This window comes from Chiloscyllium plagiosum, chromosome 12 (genome assembly GCF_004010195.1).
Source record: "Chiloscyllium plagiosum isolate BGI_BamShark_2017 chromosome 12, ASM401019v2, whole genome shotgun sequence".
Classification (NCBI taxonomy): domain Eukaryota; kingdom Metazoa; phylum Chordata; class Chondrichthyes; order Orectolobiformes; family Hemiscylliidae; genus Chiloscyllium; species Chiloscyllium plagiosum.
Genome location: NC_057721.1, coordinates 3,653,263 through 3,670,120, shown reverse-complemented (window position 1 = coordinate 3,670,120; position 16,858 = coordinate 3,653,263). Strand labels below are relative to the sequence as shown.

General features: G+C 42.8%; 1 protein-coding gene across 5 annotated transcripts in view; it reads right to left on the bottom strand.

The window, feature by feature from the left end:
- Positions 1–16,858, bottom strand: part of LOC122554911 (ankyrin repeat and SOCS box protein 9-like) — a 47,727-nt gene that overhangs the window by 24,172 nt on the left and 6,697 nt on the right. For 2 of the 5 annotated variants that reach the window (XM_043700303.1, XM_043700304.1), the window contains exons 2-3: positions 8,645–8,761; positions 2,027–2,106 (exon numbers count right to left, since the gene is read on the bottom strand). In XM_043700303.1, coding sequence (XP_043556238.1) covers positions 2,027–2,106; positions 8,645–8,726 — 162 coding nt within the window. In that variant the 5' untranslated portion in view covers positions 8,727–8,761. Of the gene's footprint in view, positions 1–2,026; positions 2,107–8,644; positions 8,762–8,870; positions 9,539–13,743; positions 14,223–14,858; positions 15,489–16,858 lie in introns of those variants that run through there. The other 3 variants (XM_043700305.1, XM_043700307.1, XM_043700306.1) reach the window with 3 other exon arrangements.

Here is a 16,858-nt window from a genome sequence, read left to right as displayed (position 1 = left end):
AATAGACAAATTCTTTTCCCTGGGGTCGGGGAGTCCAGAACTAGAGGGCATAGGTTTAGGGTGAGAGGGGAAAGATATAAAAGAGACCTAGGGGGCAACTTTTTCACGTAGAGGGTGGTACGTGTATGTAATGAGCTGTCAGAGGATGTGGTGGAGGCTGCTACAATTGCAACATTTAAGAGGCATTTGGATGGGTATATGAATAGAAAGGGTTTGGAGGGATATGGGCCAGGCACAGGCAGGTGGGACTAGATTGGGTTGGGATATCTGGTCGGCGTGGACGGGTTGGACCGAAGGGTGTGTTTCAATGCTGTACATCTCTGACTCTAAAGCTTCATATTCCTGCAAATCCAGTCTGAAGCAAACAGGAATGGTTACTCTAATCCTTTAGAGGATACTCCCTATCTGGAGGGTAAAGGCACTGCATTTCTCTTCAATTAAGCAGGTTTGATAAAAATATTGATTGTCACAGGTTTCTAAAAAAAAATTGTAAAATATTATTTTCCAATGTTTAAATGAAGATTTATCAAAAATATTCTTCACAGTATAAAAATGAAGACATCTGCACCATCAAAATTATTTGTATATTAAAAACTGAAAACTACAAATGCTGTAAATCACAAATCAGAAGCTGCTGGAAAAGTACAGCAAGTCTGACTGCTTCTCTGAAGGAGTCAAAGCTGGCATTTGTTTGGGTCCGGTAAACTCCCAATGTGAATATTTTGATGTACTTGATGTCCATCTCTACTGCTAGTCTCCAATGGGTTGGAAGTTCTTGAGATCTTGGGCTTTGCATCAGATACCACGTTCCCTCTCCAAATAAGGGTCACCGGACTCAAAATGTTAACTCTGATCTCTCTCCACAGACGCTGCCAGACCTGCTGAGCTTTTCCAGCAACTTCTGTTTTTGTTTCTCATTTGTATATTAATTAGATTTGAGAATTTCAACGTTCAATAGCTTGCTGTATTTTTGGAACATAGTCTCATGAATAAATTAGATCGCTGGAGTCCCTTTAGTAAGCTAAAAATGACGAGGATGACAGGAAGAAACAGTGAGGGATCATGGTATCAGACACAAAGCCGAAGATCTCAACAACCTCCAACCCACTGGAGACTAGCAGTAGAGATAGACATCAAGTACATCAAAATATTCACATTGGAATATGAGGCAGATTACAAAAGCTTTACTCTGTAGCAACTGTGTTGTATAAGACCTGGGAATATTTGATGTTATGAAGGAAAATACTTTGACAACGGGATCCAGGTCCAATGTCCACCTGGAATTTTGAGACATGATGGATGACAGTCCCTCTGCGTTTGGAGCTGAAAATGTGTTGCTGGAAAAGCACAGGTCAGGCAGCATCCAAGGAACAGGAGAATCGACGTTTCGGGCATAAGCCCTTCTTTAGGAATCATTCCTGAAGAAGGGCTTATGCCCGAAACGTCGATTCTCCTGTTCCTTGGATGCTGCCTGACCTGCTGCGCTTTTCCAGCAACACATTTTCAGCTCTGATCTCCAGCACCTGCAGCCCTCACTTTCTCCTCTGCATTTGGAGCATGGAAGTGGAATATCAACCTTTTGAGTTCTTCAAATGGAAATAGGATTTCTCTCTCTCTCTCAGTCTGATCAGCAGAAGGTTCAAAGATTTTTTTATGGGTAATTCTCGTAATGTCGATGATGCACTTTCCTAACAGCGCAGTGAAACAGCATGTAACACAAACATTATGGCAGCCTCTTACATAAGTTAGGAGAAAGCAGTTGATTATAATAGTAATGAGAATTGGAAGATGACATTGAGACTCTGAAGGAAAAGGTAATGTGTAATATTTTATGTATATATACACATATACTGGCAGATACTGCAAAGCTAATTAGCTCACAATGATTTCCTTCGAACACAAGTCCTGAAAAGGATAAAACAAAGTATTTAAATATGTCTCTACTGTAGTGTGCTATAACTGCAGTAAAGTCAGAATAAAAGGTTATTTAATATTTAATTATTTAACATTATTATTATTATATTACCTGGCTGATGAGTTGTTGGAGTGAGCAGAGACGTCCATGAATAGCAGCATCATGCAGTGGGGACCAGTCTGATGCAGTGTCTAAAATCCACAAGGTAAGTCAGGGAAACTCAGAGCAAAATACAAGACAGAACCAAGTAAATAACCACTATCAGCAGAGCTCAAAAACCGTGGGTTAACAAAGCCGTTGTGTTGCACTGAGCAGGGCAACTAACATGAAGCATGTGTTTAAAGATTTATCATTGTAAAGACTAATGTTGCTAGCAATTTCCATTGGAATGGTGTTATATTTGTTTTTAAAAGTAGAAACTTTAAGTTTGAAACTAATGTGGCTGATCATTCCCAATGATTGAGGTGAGATTTTCCTACAGATCAGACAAAGGATGTAAATCCTGCTATATTTGAACAACATTTGATTGCACTTATGGTTAACTGAATTAAAAACGTAAACAGGAAACAAATCACAAAATGCAAGTGCCACAGTAGTTTGTGGCTGAAGGATAGTTAAATAAACCTACTTTAAATTATAGTAATATCAATCTTTTGTCAGCAGTAAAAATGTAGTTTGATCAGTGAGACATGCAAATGAATTTGCACTGTATTGTCACACATTCCCTGCACCAAGATTGCAGAGATGGAGAACTGAATTTTAAAGGCATGTAGAGTCCCGCATTCAAGTCTGGACAGGATCTCAAAATGCCTCCAGGACAGTTCTGAATTTACAAGGGCCAGGCAAATAGTGAGGTGTGGCGGAAGGAGAAATGTGGTTATTTCAAATTGCTCCTTAAATGGATTGTGAATAAACCTGCTAGTTTGGGATTGCAATTTTGATCTTTTCTCCCCGGCTGTTCTGAACAGTCTTGTGCACGTCAGTGCCAAGGTGTCAGGTTTACCATGGGGCCCGAGCCATTTTGTTTTCAGATGAGATCTGAGGAACTAACTAGCACTGGCACAAGCGCTGCCCCAAACTTCATCATTAATGTCCACTTTCCACCATATTGGATTTCCTGTCCTTCCAAGGAAGGGACTATTCCCTTTGCTAAGGCAGTGAGCAGCCCCAAGATAGTTCTTGCCTGGTGCTGCTCCTGGCACCAGGCAGACAGCTTCCACCTGCTTAACGTGTATGATTCCTCCAACGGAGTGCCAAACTTCCTTCCTGTCCACCAGGCATTTGAAAATCCAGCCTGAAGATTGTTGTTTACGATTTCTATAAAATGCTTCACTTATTGAGAAATGACATGGCATCTGTTAAATCCTCGAGGTAAAAATCAACGAGGTAAAAACAATGACTGCAGATGCTGGAAAGCAGATTCTGGATTAGTGGTGCTGGAAGAGCACAGCAGTTCAGGCAGCATCCAAGGAGCTGATGAAGGGCTTTTGCCCGAAACGTCGATTTCGAAGCTCCTTGGATGCTGCCTGAACTGCTGTGCTCTTGAAGTGTTCCAAGGCGGAAGATGAGGCGTTCTTCCTCCAGGTGTCTGGTGGTGAGGGAGCGGCGGTGAAGGAGGCCCAGGACCTCCATATCCTCAGCAGAGTGGGAGGGGGAGTTGAAATGTTGGGCCACGGGGCGGTGTGGTTAATTGGTGCGGGTGTCCCGGAGATGTTCCGGGACACCCGCACCATATTGGATTTCCTGTCCTTCCAAGGAAGGGACTATTCCCTTTGCTAAGGCAGTGAGCAGCCCCAAATATTCTGGAGGGTAATGCAATATTCTTCAGGGTAATATTCTGGAGGGTAATGCAGCGAGAGTGCTGATTCAATCACTTAGCATGGAGGGTCAGTAGTAAGGTGGTGGTGGACACTGGGACAAGATCAGTCCTCAGTCAGCACACATGGTGGCAATGTCACTAAATAAGCAGGACAGGGAAGTTGGCTTTGCTGCTTTTAAAAGCCCAATTGCCATTTGCAGGATATTCCGATGCTCAGAATACATTCTCCTGTCTTGAGTCTTCTGCATGTTCCTGTCGTAGTCTACAGCCATCATGCCCCACACGCAAACTTGTGTCCTACACTTCTCCTTTTACCACTTTGAACTTGACCATCAAACTGAATATAAAGAGGAAATGCTGCCAATTTGAAACAAGAGAAATTGCTAGAAACACTCAGTGCATCCAGCAACATCTGTAGACAGAGAAGTATCACCCATCCTTTTGCCCAGATTCTAACTCTCTCTGAATTGATGCGCAAGATTTTTGAATAAAAAAAGGTTTCGTAAAAGCTAAGTGTCCTCAGAATATATGCATCGGATGCAGATAAATAATCATTTTTTATTGGGAAGTTGATTCTATGGGGGAATTTTGTCATCCTCCAAGAACAGGCAGGAGAAGCTCAGAGCGCGAATTAAATTGGTTTAAAAAAATGGGATGCTTAGCCATAGCCTGTTTTCAATGGTCTGGGAAATTGGAGCATAAGGAAGATGACAACAGATGGACACAGCAGCTATGTGTATTCCCAGAGCTGCTGGTGGCCCGGACATTGCAAATTGCAGATGGCAACCAAACCATCTGCCATGGCCCCTTTCCAAACGCCCCCCCAACCACCCTCCTCAAGCCAAGGGTCCCCCACATGCTCTATCAAGCAGATGCAAATCTAAAGGCAGGGCAGCACAGTGGCTCAGTGGTTAGCACTGCTGTCTCACAGCACCAGGGACCTGGGCTCAATTCCAGCCTCAGGCGACAGTGTAGAGTTTGCACCTTTTCTGCGTGGGTCTCCTCCAGGTGCTCCGGTTTCCTCCCACAGTCCAAAGATGTGCAGGTTAGCAGAACGGACCATGAGAAATTGCCCATAGTGTTAAGTGCATTAGTCGAGGGGAAAGGAGTCTGGGTGGGTTACTCTCTGAAGCATCGGTATGGACTCGTTGGGCCAAATGGCCTGTTTCCACACTATAGGGAAACTAATTTTTAAAAAATTAAAAATCCCAAGGTACTATTTTACAGAAGAATGGGGGGAGTCTTTCTTTTTTCCTAGTGCCCTGGCCAATAGTTATAACAATGAGTAAATCTCAAAGATGCTTCATCACCTGTAACACACCCTGAAGTCACAGGTTGTGAAAGACGACAGCATAAGTACAAGATTACAAGAAAACACTGAATTGGATGACATTGACTTTTCTAAATTTCTATTGAAACCACAACTGATCTTGGAGGAACCTGTGGGGAGAGGTCACAGCACAGAAACAGATAAGTGAATAGTTTTAAGTGTAGCCTTGCTGGAAATCTACAATAGTGATTACAGTCGGCTCTTTCTTGACTACGTGTTTTATTGAGTTAACTCTCTTAAATCCTAAGTATTAAGTTAGCCAGGAGCAGTGTTTTGTAGAGGGATAGGACAGTGCTATTTTCTGGGTCTCTAGATTGAAAGCAGCAAAAATGGCCCTTAGTAGAGTGATATCCTCTTCTTGTCGGATGTGGGGAGTTTAGGGAGAGTTTACATGTTACTGAGGATTATATCTGCCATAAATGTTGTTGGTTGTGAATCCTATCGGATGGAATGGATTGGTTGGACTGACAGAGGCAATGAGAAATTTACAAGAGCCAGGGGCTGTGATGGATGGCTGTTATAGGAAGGAGAAAAATCGCAGCTACAATTACATAGATGGGTTAACTCCAGGAAAGCTAAGAGGTAGGCAGGTAGTGCAGGAGTCTTCTGTGGCTATCCCCATTTCAAACAAGCAAGCTGTTTTGGATGACTAGAGAAATTGAGGGTGCGGTTAAGAAAAAGAAGGGAGCATATGTCAGGTACAGACAGGATAGATCGAGTGAATCCTTAAAAGAGTATAAAGGCAGTCGGAGTATACTTAAGAGGGAAATCAGGAGGGCTAAAAGGGGACATGAGATAGCTTTGGCAAATAGCGTTTAGGAGAGTCCAAAGGGTTTTTACCAACACATCGAGGACAAAAGGGTAACTAGGGAGAGGATAGGACCCCTCAAAGTTTAGCAAGGTGGCCTTTGTGTGGAGCCGCAGGAGATGGGGAGATACTAAATGAGTATTTTGCATCAATGTTTACTGTGGAGAAAGACATGAAAGATATAGAATGCTGGGAAATAGATGATAACATCTCTGTAACATGGACATTTTTAAGGAGGAAGTGCTGAATATCTTGAAATGCATAAAGGTGGTAAATCCCCAGGACCTGATCAGGTATATCCTAGAACTCTGGGGAGGCAAGGGAAGTGATTGCTGGGCCCCTTGCTGAGATATTTGTATCGTTGATAGTCACAGGTGAGGTGCTGGAAGACTGGAGGTTGACTAATGTTGCGCCACTGTTTAAGAAAGGTGGAAAGGACAAGCCAGGGAATTATAGACCAGTGAGCCTGACGTCAGTGGTGGGCAAGTTGTTGGAGGGAATCTTGAGGGACAGGATGTACACGTATTTGGAAAGGCAAGGACTGATTAGGGATAGTCAACATGGCTTTGTGTGTGGTATATCATGTCTCACAAACTTGATTGAGTTTTTTTTGAAGTAACAAAGAAGATTGATGAGGATGTAATCTAGATGGACTTCAGTAAGGCGTTCAACAAGGTTCCCCATGGGAGACTGGTTAGCAAGGTTAGATACCATGGAATATAGGGAGAACTAGCCATTTGGATACAGATCTCGCTCAAAGGTAGAAGACAGAGGGTTCTAATGGAGGGTTGTTTTTCAGACTGGAGGCCTGTGACCAGTGGAGTGCCACAAGGATTGGTGCTGGGTCCACTACTTTTCATCATTTACATAAATGATTTGGATGTGAACGTAGGAGGTATGGTAGTAAGTTTGCAGATGACACCAAAATTGGAGGTGCAATGGACAGTGAAAAAGGTTACCTCAGATTACAACAGGATCTGGACCAGATGGGCCAATGGGCTGAGGAATGGCAGATGGAGTTTAATTCAGATAAATGCGAGGAGCTACATTTTGGGAAAGTAAGTCTTAGCAGGATTTATACACTTAATGGTAAGGACCTAGGGAGTGTTACTGAACAAAGAGACCTTGGAGTGCAGGTTCATAGCTCCTTGAAAGTGGAGTCGCAGGTAGATAAGATAGTGAAGGTGGTGTTTGGTATGCTTTCCTTTATTGGTCAGAGTATTGAGTACAGGAGTTGGGAGGTCACATGTTGTGGCTGTACAGGACGTTGGTTAGGCCACTGTTGGAATGTTGCATGCAATCCTATCGGAAGGATGTTGTGAAACTTGAAAGGGTTCAGAAAAGATTTACAAGGATGTGGCCAGGGTTGGAGGATTTGAGCTACAGGGAGAGTTTGAATATGCTGGGGATGTTTTCCCTGAAGTGTTGGAGGCTGATGAGGGGCATGGATAGGATTAATAGACAAAGTCTTTTCCCTGGAGTGGGGGAGTCCTGAACTAGAGGGCATAGGTTTAGAGAGAGAGGGGAGAGTTATAAAAGGGACCTAAGGGGCAACCTTTTCATGCAGAGGGTGGTACATATATGATCTGCCAGAGGAATTGGAGGCGGCTGGTATAATTTCAACATTTAAAAGGCATCTGGATGGGTATATGAATAGTAAGGGTTTGGAGGGATATGGGCAGGGTGTTGGCAAGTGGGACTAGATCAGGTTGGAATATCTGGTCAGCATGGATGGGTTGGAACCAAGGGTCTGTTTCCGTGCTGTATGACTAACTTGAAGTAATTTGGTCAATTTACCATTGCATTTGAGGCAGCAGCTGGAATTAAATTGTTCCAAACTATTCATATTCACGAGTTGAGCTTAAAATGACTTTGTCTTTCCTGTAAAATAAATGAAGTCTGGGATCCAAACTATGAGTGACCACTCTGTGACTACAACATTCTGCCTTTGTCAGAGGAATTGGGACAGCGCACATTTAAATGGTGACTTTAAACCCAATTATTCCAAACACACACTTAACTAATGGTGTCAAAAAAGAAAAACAACTTGCCTTGATATATATAATCAATGGAAAAGCAAAATAAACTTGCAGTGCAGGCAAACATGATGCTGCCTTAAAACAGCCTTAACCAGACTGTAGAAAACTCAATTACTTTGAAGAGCAACTACACCCTTCAAATTATTTACGACCACAAGTGCAAGTGGAACTGGGACAGAACTGTGGTTTATAGAATGATTGGCTTTAAAGCCAGTGATGCCCACACCACACGAATAAATAAACTGTTTCACAAACCTGGGACATCCCAAAGTTCTCAACTTCCAAAGTATTTTTAAAGTGCAGTCATTGATGTAAACACCGCAGCCAATTTATACATAGCAAGCACCCACACGCTGCATAGTTTAGAGATAGTGAAGGGGATAAATGTTTGGCTGGCACACATAATTCTTGTTGATTGGGCTTGAGGGTATTTTACATCCATTTCAGATAGGGCCTCAGTCCAATATCTTATCTGAACGACGGGAGTGCAGCACTCATTGTTACAGAGGAATGCCAGCCTGGATTTTTTTCTGTGATCATGTCCAGCTGGGAACCCCTAGCTTACGAGCTACAGGGTCTGACCTGGCCAAGCGTTTTCCAACTGAACAGTTGAAACAGGAAGCAGACTGTGTTCTTCTTGTACGTTACTCTCTCAAAGAGAGCTACCATTAAAAGCACAACAATCCGAATTGCAACACTCAGTTTTCCTTGTTACTTAAAGTAATTGACTTACCACTCATCAATGGGTTGGAGATATACTCCCTATACAGACCCCCTCCTGTAGCCTCTGGCTGCCTGTTTTCATTCTCAGTCATCCTTCACCAGAAACGTAGCTGCATTTTACAATTATCTCGAGAGAAAGGAGAGTCATAAATTTTACATCTTAAAGTGATACAACTGCCAGGAAACAGTGGCAAGGTTTAAGTTCCAAGTCTTTACAGTACTTGATGCTCCATTACCTGAACGAAGCCAGTAACAGCTGTGCCTGTGCTGGTGAACTGAATGCTCAACAACCCTGAACACTGGTAGCACACATGATGAAACTTCCTGTGTCGGAGCCAATCAATGGAAAAGCAGAATAAACTTGCAGAGCAGGCAAACATAACGCCTAAAAACAAGTTTTAACGAATCATTCTGCAGGACAGCCAGTAAACCCGATTGCTTTGAAGAGTAACCAAACTCTTCAAATTATTTAAAGTCTCGAAGCAGGTGGAACTGGGACATGTACAGGCAGACTGACCTATACAGAATCATTTTTTTTTTAAGGTAAGTGTCTCACATCCCACCAAGATGACCAATTCTCATGGACTAAAATAGAGGATATTTTGATTATGTGACCACAGTGAGGGGTTGCAACTGACTGTGAGAATGGGCCTAAGCGTGCAGTGGGATGGGCGAGTTCTGAGAGGCTATAACTGCAAAGGGTAGAGGAGCAGGGATGAAATCAAAATCAATTAAATCTTGCAACTTATCTTGATTAGATTTCCTACAATGTGAAATCAGGCCCTTCGGCCCAACAAGTGCACACCAACCCTACAAAGAGGAACCATTCCCTATATTTATCGTTAACTAATGCGCCTATCACTATGGGCAGTTTATGGATGCTGCCTGACCTGCTGCGCTTTTCCAGCAACACATTTCCAGCTATGGGCAGTTTAGCATGGCCAATTCACCTGGCATGCACATCTTTGGACTGTGGGAGGAAACTGAAGCACCCGGAGGAAACCCACGCAGACATGGGGAGAATGTCTGTGTGGAGTTTGCACAGTCACCTGAGGCAGGAATTGAACCCAGGTCCCTGGCACTGTGAGGCAGCAGTGCTAACCACTGAGCCACCGTGCTGTCCTTGATGAGGCAGAATATCATTACCTACCTGCTGGCCCTTTCATTCACCAGCAGTCGTTCTCAGATCGCTCAAACTCACCCTGGAGATAGGATCAGTCTATCACATGTACAGATACGGGACAAAAGGTAATCCCTGCACCCTACAAAAAGGACTCACGATAACATCAAAATAAAGGATAATCAGTTAACATACAGTGCAGTAGGCTACCTTACATTGAGCGATTCAGGGCACCACTCATATCCGATATTTCAGATACAATATTCGTGTGCTTCTTGAACCCTTGGTGCTTAATCTATAGGCCCTGCTATGACATCAGTCTTTGTCTGCTTGGAGATAGACTGGAGCCAAGAACCAAGGAGCATGGGAAGACTTGCTGGAATGGAGTCTCCATGGACCGAATGAAATTTTATTTACAAAGAACGAAAGAAATGCAAAATGGCAGGTGACACACACTGATCCAACTCATCTTGTATACTTCAAAATGGAGGTCCACTATAACCTATATGTTTACTTTCCAATATCACGGATTCCATACAGTTATTTTTCCCCAGGTAAGGTAAGGTGGGTTTTCAGGTCCAGGGCTGGTAGCCCCAAGTCAGGTGAACAAAGAAAGAATAAAAGGCCGACACAGCAAAAGGATAGTGTGTGTACGGGTTGTAGGACAGAGTTTGGACAGAGAAGCAACATTGCAGGGTGGGAGGGGAAATGTTGGGGGTTGACCTCAATTCAGAATCTGAAGGTCAGGTCTCATACAGTTGTCTGGAATGCCATCCCCACCCCACTGGTCCCAACATTCTGCTTCATCCCTCTTTCCTAGTTCTACAGCCTTGCCAAAACATCCCCATCTAGGACACCAGCACTATCCCACTGGCAGTACACAGAAATATAGGAGAGGGGAACAGCAGCATGGAAGACATTCACTTTCTGACTCCCCAAAGCCTGTCCACTATCTGCAAAGCACAAGTCAGGAGTGCGATGGAACATTCCCCACTTATCTGGATGAGTGTCGCTCCAATAACACAAGAAGCTTGACACCATCCAGGACAAAGCAGCATGCTTAATTAGCACCACATCCACAAGCATCCACTCTCTGGACCACCGATGCTCAGTATCAGCAGTGTGTATTAGCTAAAAGTTGCACTGCAGAAATTCACCAAAGATCCTCAGACAGCATCTTCCAAACCCATGATCACTTCCATCTAAAAGGACAAGGGCAGCAGATACATGCTAACACCACCAGCTTCAAGTCCCCCGCCAAGTCACGCATCATCCTGACTTGGAAATACATCGCTGTTCCTTCACTGTCGCTGAGCCACAATCTTGGAATTCCCTCCCTAATGGCATTGTGGGTCAGCCCACATCAGGTGGACTGCAGTGGTTCAAGAAGCAGCTCACCACCACCTTCTCAAGGCTGAGAGATAGTCAGTAAATGCTGGTCAGCCAGTGACGCCCATATCCTACAAATGAATAAAATTAAATTAACCCTTCACCACCATTCAATGTGATCGTGGCTGATCATTGAGCTCAATAACCTAATCCCACCCTCCACACCCCTCCCTCATATCCCTTTACCCAAATTGTACCTACTTCCTTCTTGAAAGCACAATGTTTTGGCCTCAACCACTTTCTGTGGCCGTGAATTCCACAGGCTCACCACTCTCTGGGTGAAGAAATGTCTCATCTCAATCCTAAAACATTTACCCTTTATCCTTAAACTATGACTCCTGGTTCTAGACGACTTCACCATCGGGAAGCTCACTTTCTGAACCAGTCCTGTTAGCCTCATTATGTCTCCTCAGAAATCCTGGCTACATGGTTTAACGCTGCTTTAATTTGGCAAAGATCCAACTCTCAATCCACAAACAAGTTAGAAAAAGTGACAGGTTAGAAATGTTCTACAGTATAAACGTTTCAGAGAATTCAAGTTGAACTTGAAACAATAAATCCAAAGGTAGCACTGGCTGGTCTTAGCAGCAGCAAGAGGAAGGAATTGAGTGACTAAAAATGGCCAGGTTAAAGAATTTAAGCTGCTTGTAGTCCTACTGCAGAAGTGATACTCCCAGGCCTGACAAGGAAGGCTTCTGCCTCTACAGACCAAAACAAGTACACTGCCTCACTGTCACACCTGATGCCCTCATCCTCATGTAATGTCCGACGTGCTGCAGGTCCCAAGCTGTGACCCACTGACATTGAGCCTGTACTCTGAACCACCTCTCTAGCTAAAGGTGGTGAAGATTTATTTAAGCAAGGCTCTGCTGTTAAGGTCGCTAGGTCTCCAAACCCTTACCCTTTGCCTCTTGATCTGATACAGCTGGGGTTTCTCCGACTCCCACTCATGCCTCCCCGCCCCCCCCATTAATACACAGGTCCTCATATTTGCCCTGTTATGTACACATTCTGCACCATGATTCCAGGTGTGATACTTCTAAATGTATGCTTTCCGTTTTACAAATCTTTCTGTCATAATGTGCCAGCACGAATTGGTTAGAACATGACTGGTGAATCGTAAACGTTGTTTGGATAACAAACTTTCTACTGAACAGGTATAGTGATTTTCTGTAGCGATCTTCTACACGCGATCTTCTATAGTTGTTTTCTATCATGCAAGTTTGTAGGGGAACACAACTGTCACGTTATAGACAAACGCTCTGTACTGTATTTTGATGAAAGTTTCCTGTCCTTGCCTTTCAGCTCTCTTGAAACTAGATGGCACTGTAACTCCACAGCACTACCTGCTCTTCCAGGCAACATCCTGTCACTGTAACCCAAAGCCTGTTGTTTCATCCAGTGTTGCCCTCTCAGGTGAGGGCTCCTGCTGTTTGAGCGTACCCTCCCAAATCAGTTACTATATTCCAGCAGCCTTGTTCACATGTATTTAGGAATCCATTAATTCAACTCTAGGTTTTTGGGAGATTTTGACCCAATTAATGTCCATAATACTTCATGTAAATTATCAGAAGCAGACCCATTTTGATGTGTATCTCTAGTTCTGACACGCAGGGCAGATGTAGAGGTAAAGTACACATTACAAATTGAAACTACAAACTATTGTTGCTGTTATTGGGAAAGTGAATGTGGAAAAAAAAAGAACTTGTATAAGCAGGGCTGACAGAACCAAGCAGCAGGTTGTGAGTTCTGTTAAAGGTAGCCTTCTGTTATGAAGATGTGGGTTTACTGGACACAGCACCAAGTGTTCTCGAGAAGGTAACAATCTAACAATTGGCCAAACAACTTTGATTAGCTTGTTGCCTGGAGACAAAAACAAATTCAGATTTGACCAGTTTAAATTATACCCCGAAAAATATCAAACTCCAATCCAATTTGAATTGAGTACATTGACAATCTTAAAAGCCAATGACACAATCTGATGCTCTCAGAAAACTGAACTGTTGAGAGGAGAACTGCCCAGCATGTAAAAAGACTGCCTGAGAAAAAAAAGCTCTCTTAAAAGTACCTTTAATCGATCAGTGACCTATGAAGCAGAATCCCTAAAAAGAAAAAAAATACAACACAGGAAGACCCAAATAGAAGAAGCAAAAGCTGCCTGGTTTTCAGATAAGGAGTCTTGTTTGTAAATCTTAATTGGGAGTTTTATCAGACTAGTATTGTTGAAGGAAAGGTAACAGGTAGGTTAGAGTAAGGAATTGTAAATCGTTGTTAGTTAATTATTCTTTGTTATACTTTAAGGAAAAAAAAAGTTGTTAATTTTTATTTTGAATAGTTCTTGGCCACTCGAATTTTTACAGATTACTGCACAGGATAAATCTTTTCTGTGTTGCTGGTTTTAAATTAGGTAAGAGGGTTTGTCCCGTGTCGTAATACCTGTGACATAACTAATATAATTAACTTTTCAACATCAAAATTTCACTGGTTACAGGCAAGCACAATGCTACAGCTCAGAAGATTTTTATCCTAAAGATCATTTTCCTTTGTGTCTATGCGATCTCATTGTATTTAAGAGCTTAACTGTATTTGAATGAACTCACTGCATATCTCCCTTTGACTTTTCTTCATTACTCAATACTCATTATTTACGACTCAATACTGTCATACTGGAATGCAACAGAAATGAATGAATATATATCTGAAGGAGATGTTAGAAGTTAAATAAAAGTAAATACACATTGTATTCAAATCTGAGAAGACAGTGGGTCACAAATCTCAACCACAAATCAATAGAAAACAACTGAGCAGATGCGTAATTTATTTCCCTACAATAGAGTTCACTGGAGTAATGGAGGGCGTATTTTACAAAGGGGTGCAGCATAACACCTAATTCTCTCTATTTTACATAGCTAACTTCAGATCAGTTACATGGATGAATGTTTGTGTTTGAACAAAAACATAGGGGATTTTATAAGCATGTTGTGTTTACCCAGGGACATGTTTAGATTAGTTAGATTAGATTCCCTACAGTATGGAAACAAGCCGTTCGGCCCAACAAGTCCACACCTACTCTCCGAAGAGTAACCCACCCAGACCCATTCCCCTACATTTACCCCCTGACTAATGCATCTAACACTATGGGCAATTTAGCATGGCTAGTTCACCTAACCTGCACATCTTTGACTGTGGGAGGAAACCGGAGCACCCGGAGAAAACCCACGCAGACACGGGGAGAATGTGCAAACTCCACACAGACAGTCACCCGAGGTTGGAATCGAACCCAGGTTCCTGGGGCTGAGGCAACAGTGCTAACCACTGTGCCACCGTGCAGTACCTCAATGTTTACACAATTACATTCAGAAGCATCATGTCCCACTCATGCAGTCACATGATCAAACTTTTACATGGAGTTCTATATAAAATGTCACCTCTCAGATTAACTATTCAGCATGGGGCTGTGGATGTTTGTAAGTTGTCCATCTTGCCTGTGACAACTCTGTTCTCAAGCAATTCGAAACTAATCCTACTTCCTGATCCACTCCACAACACTATCTTCATCCAATTCAAATATTGAACTAATTACCTCAAAAGATGCAACAATTTCAATCTCACTATGCCCTTTGGCAAAACATTCAATCTTTCAACAATCCTCTGTGCAAAAATATTTCGCAACTTTTCTTCACTCTCTTAGTGACTATTTTAACGTTAACATTACCTGTTTATTCGTACGCTAGATTCCTATTTCGAAAATGTTAAAAAAGGAACAGCTTGAAGTAAAACAAAGAATTATGAATGCTGGAGAAACTCTCTAGGCCTGGCAGCATCTGTGGAGAGAAAGCAGAGTTCATGCAGTGACCCAGAAGTTGCCCCAGCAATTTCTACTTTTGTAACAGCTATACCTGACTGCATTTAAGGAATTATATAAATAATTTGGATGTGAACATAGCAGGTATGGTTAGGAAGCTTGCAGATAACAACAAAATTGATGGTGTAGCAGATAGCGAAGAAGGTTACCTCCGAGTACAATGGAACCTTTATCAGGTGGGCAAATGGGCCAGGGAGTGGCAGATAGACTAATTTAGATACATTTGGTATTGCATTTTGGTACAGCAAATCATGGCATTACTTACACAGTTTAAGGGAGGGCACTGAGCAGTATTGCTGAATGAGGAGACCAAGGGGCGCAGGTGCATAGTTCCTTGAAACTACGGAGAGGTAATGCCCAAGTAAAATTATCATTGGATGGTTAGTCAAGAGATAGGCAATGTTCAGGGACTGGAGTTTGAATCCCACTAGGGCAGATGGTGGAATTTGAATTGAATAAAAATCTGGAATTCAGAGTCTAATGATGACCATGTCAGAGAAAAATCCACCTGGTTCACTAATGTCCTTTAAGGAAACGAAACCGCCATCCTTAACTGGTCTGGTCTCAAGCTTACTCCACACCCAACTTAATATGGTTGACACTGAACTGCCCTCTGAGCAATTAGGGATGGGCAATAAATATTGGCCTAGCCAGCGATGCCCACATCCTGTGAATGAATAGAAACAAAACTGGAATTACAGGTAGACAGGGTGGTGAAGATGATATTTGGCATGCTTGTCTTCATTAGTCAGTGCATTGAGTATAGGTGTTGGGATGGCATGTTGCAGCTGTAAAGGACATTGGTAAGGCCACTTTTAGAACACTGCTTTCAATTCTCGTTTCCCTACTATAGGAAAGATTATGTTAAATTTGAAAGAGTTAATAGAAGAGTGTGGCCAAGATTGGAGGGTTTGAGCTCTAGGAAGCTGCTGAGTAGGAACTGGGGCTTTATTTCCCTTAGAGCATCGGAGGCTGAGGGGTGACCATATAGAGTTTTATAATATCATGAGGGGCATGGATAGGGCGAATAACCAAGTTCTTTTTTTCCAGATTAGGGGAGTTCAAAACTTGAGGGCATAGGTTTAAGGAAAGATTAAAAAGGACCTAAGGGGTAACTTATTCATGCAGAGGGTGGTGCACAAATGAAACGAGCTGCTGGAGGAAGTGGTGGAGGTGGGTACAATTATGAATTCAAAAGGCATCTGGATGGGTGTATGAACAGGAAGGGTTGAGGAGGATATGAACTAGATGCTGGGAAATGGGATTAGTTCAGTTTAGGATATCTGGTAGGGATGGACAAGTTGGACTGAAGGCTGTGTGTTCCTGTGCTGTATAACTTTGACTCTATAATGTTAGAACCTTTGGGTCTCTGATCATCCCCACACTCTAACGTTCCTCCAGTGAATGCATGTTCCTGTTCTTGACCATTTCAAAAGGCATATATTATCCACAGATTCTTAACTATCCGCCTGAAATAATGCATTCAGTTCAAAGGGCAATTAGGAATAGGCAATGAATGCTGACCCAGCCAGTGACACCCACATCCTGTAAATGAATGTCTAAAAAAAATGCTGGTTTGTTTTATTCGGTTTTGGACTATGTGGACTTCAGTAAGGTGTTCGACAAGGTTCCACATGGGAGACTGATTAACAAGGTTAGACCTCATGGAATACAGGGAGAACTAGCCACTTGGTTACAGAACTGGCTCAAAGGTAGAAGACAGAGGGCGGTGGTGGAGGGTTGTTTTTCAGACTGGAGGCCTGTGACCAGTGGGGTGCCACAAGGATCAGTGCTGGGCCCTCTACTTTTTGTCATTTACATAAATGATTTGGATGTGAGCATAAGAGGTA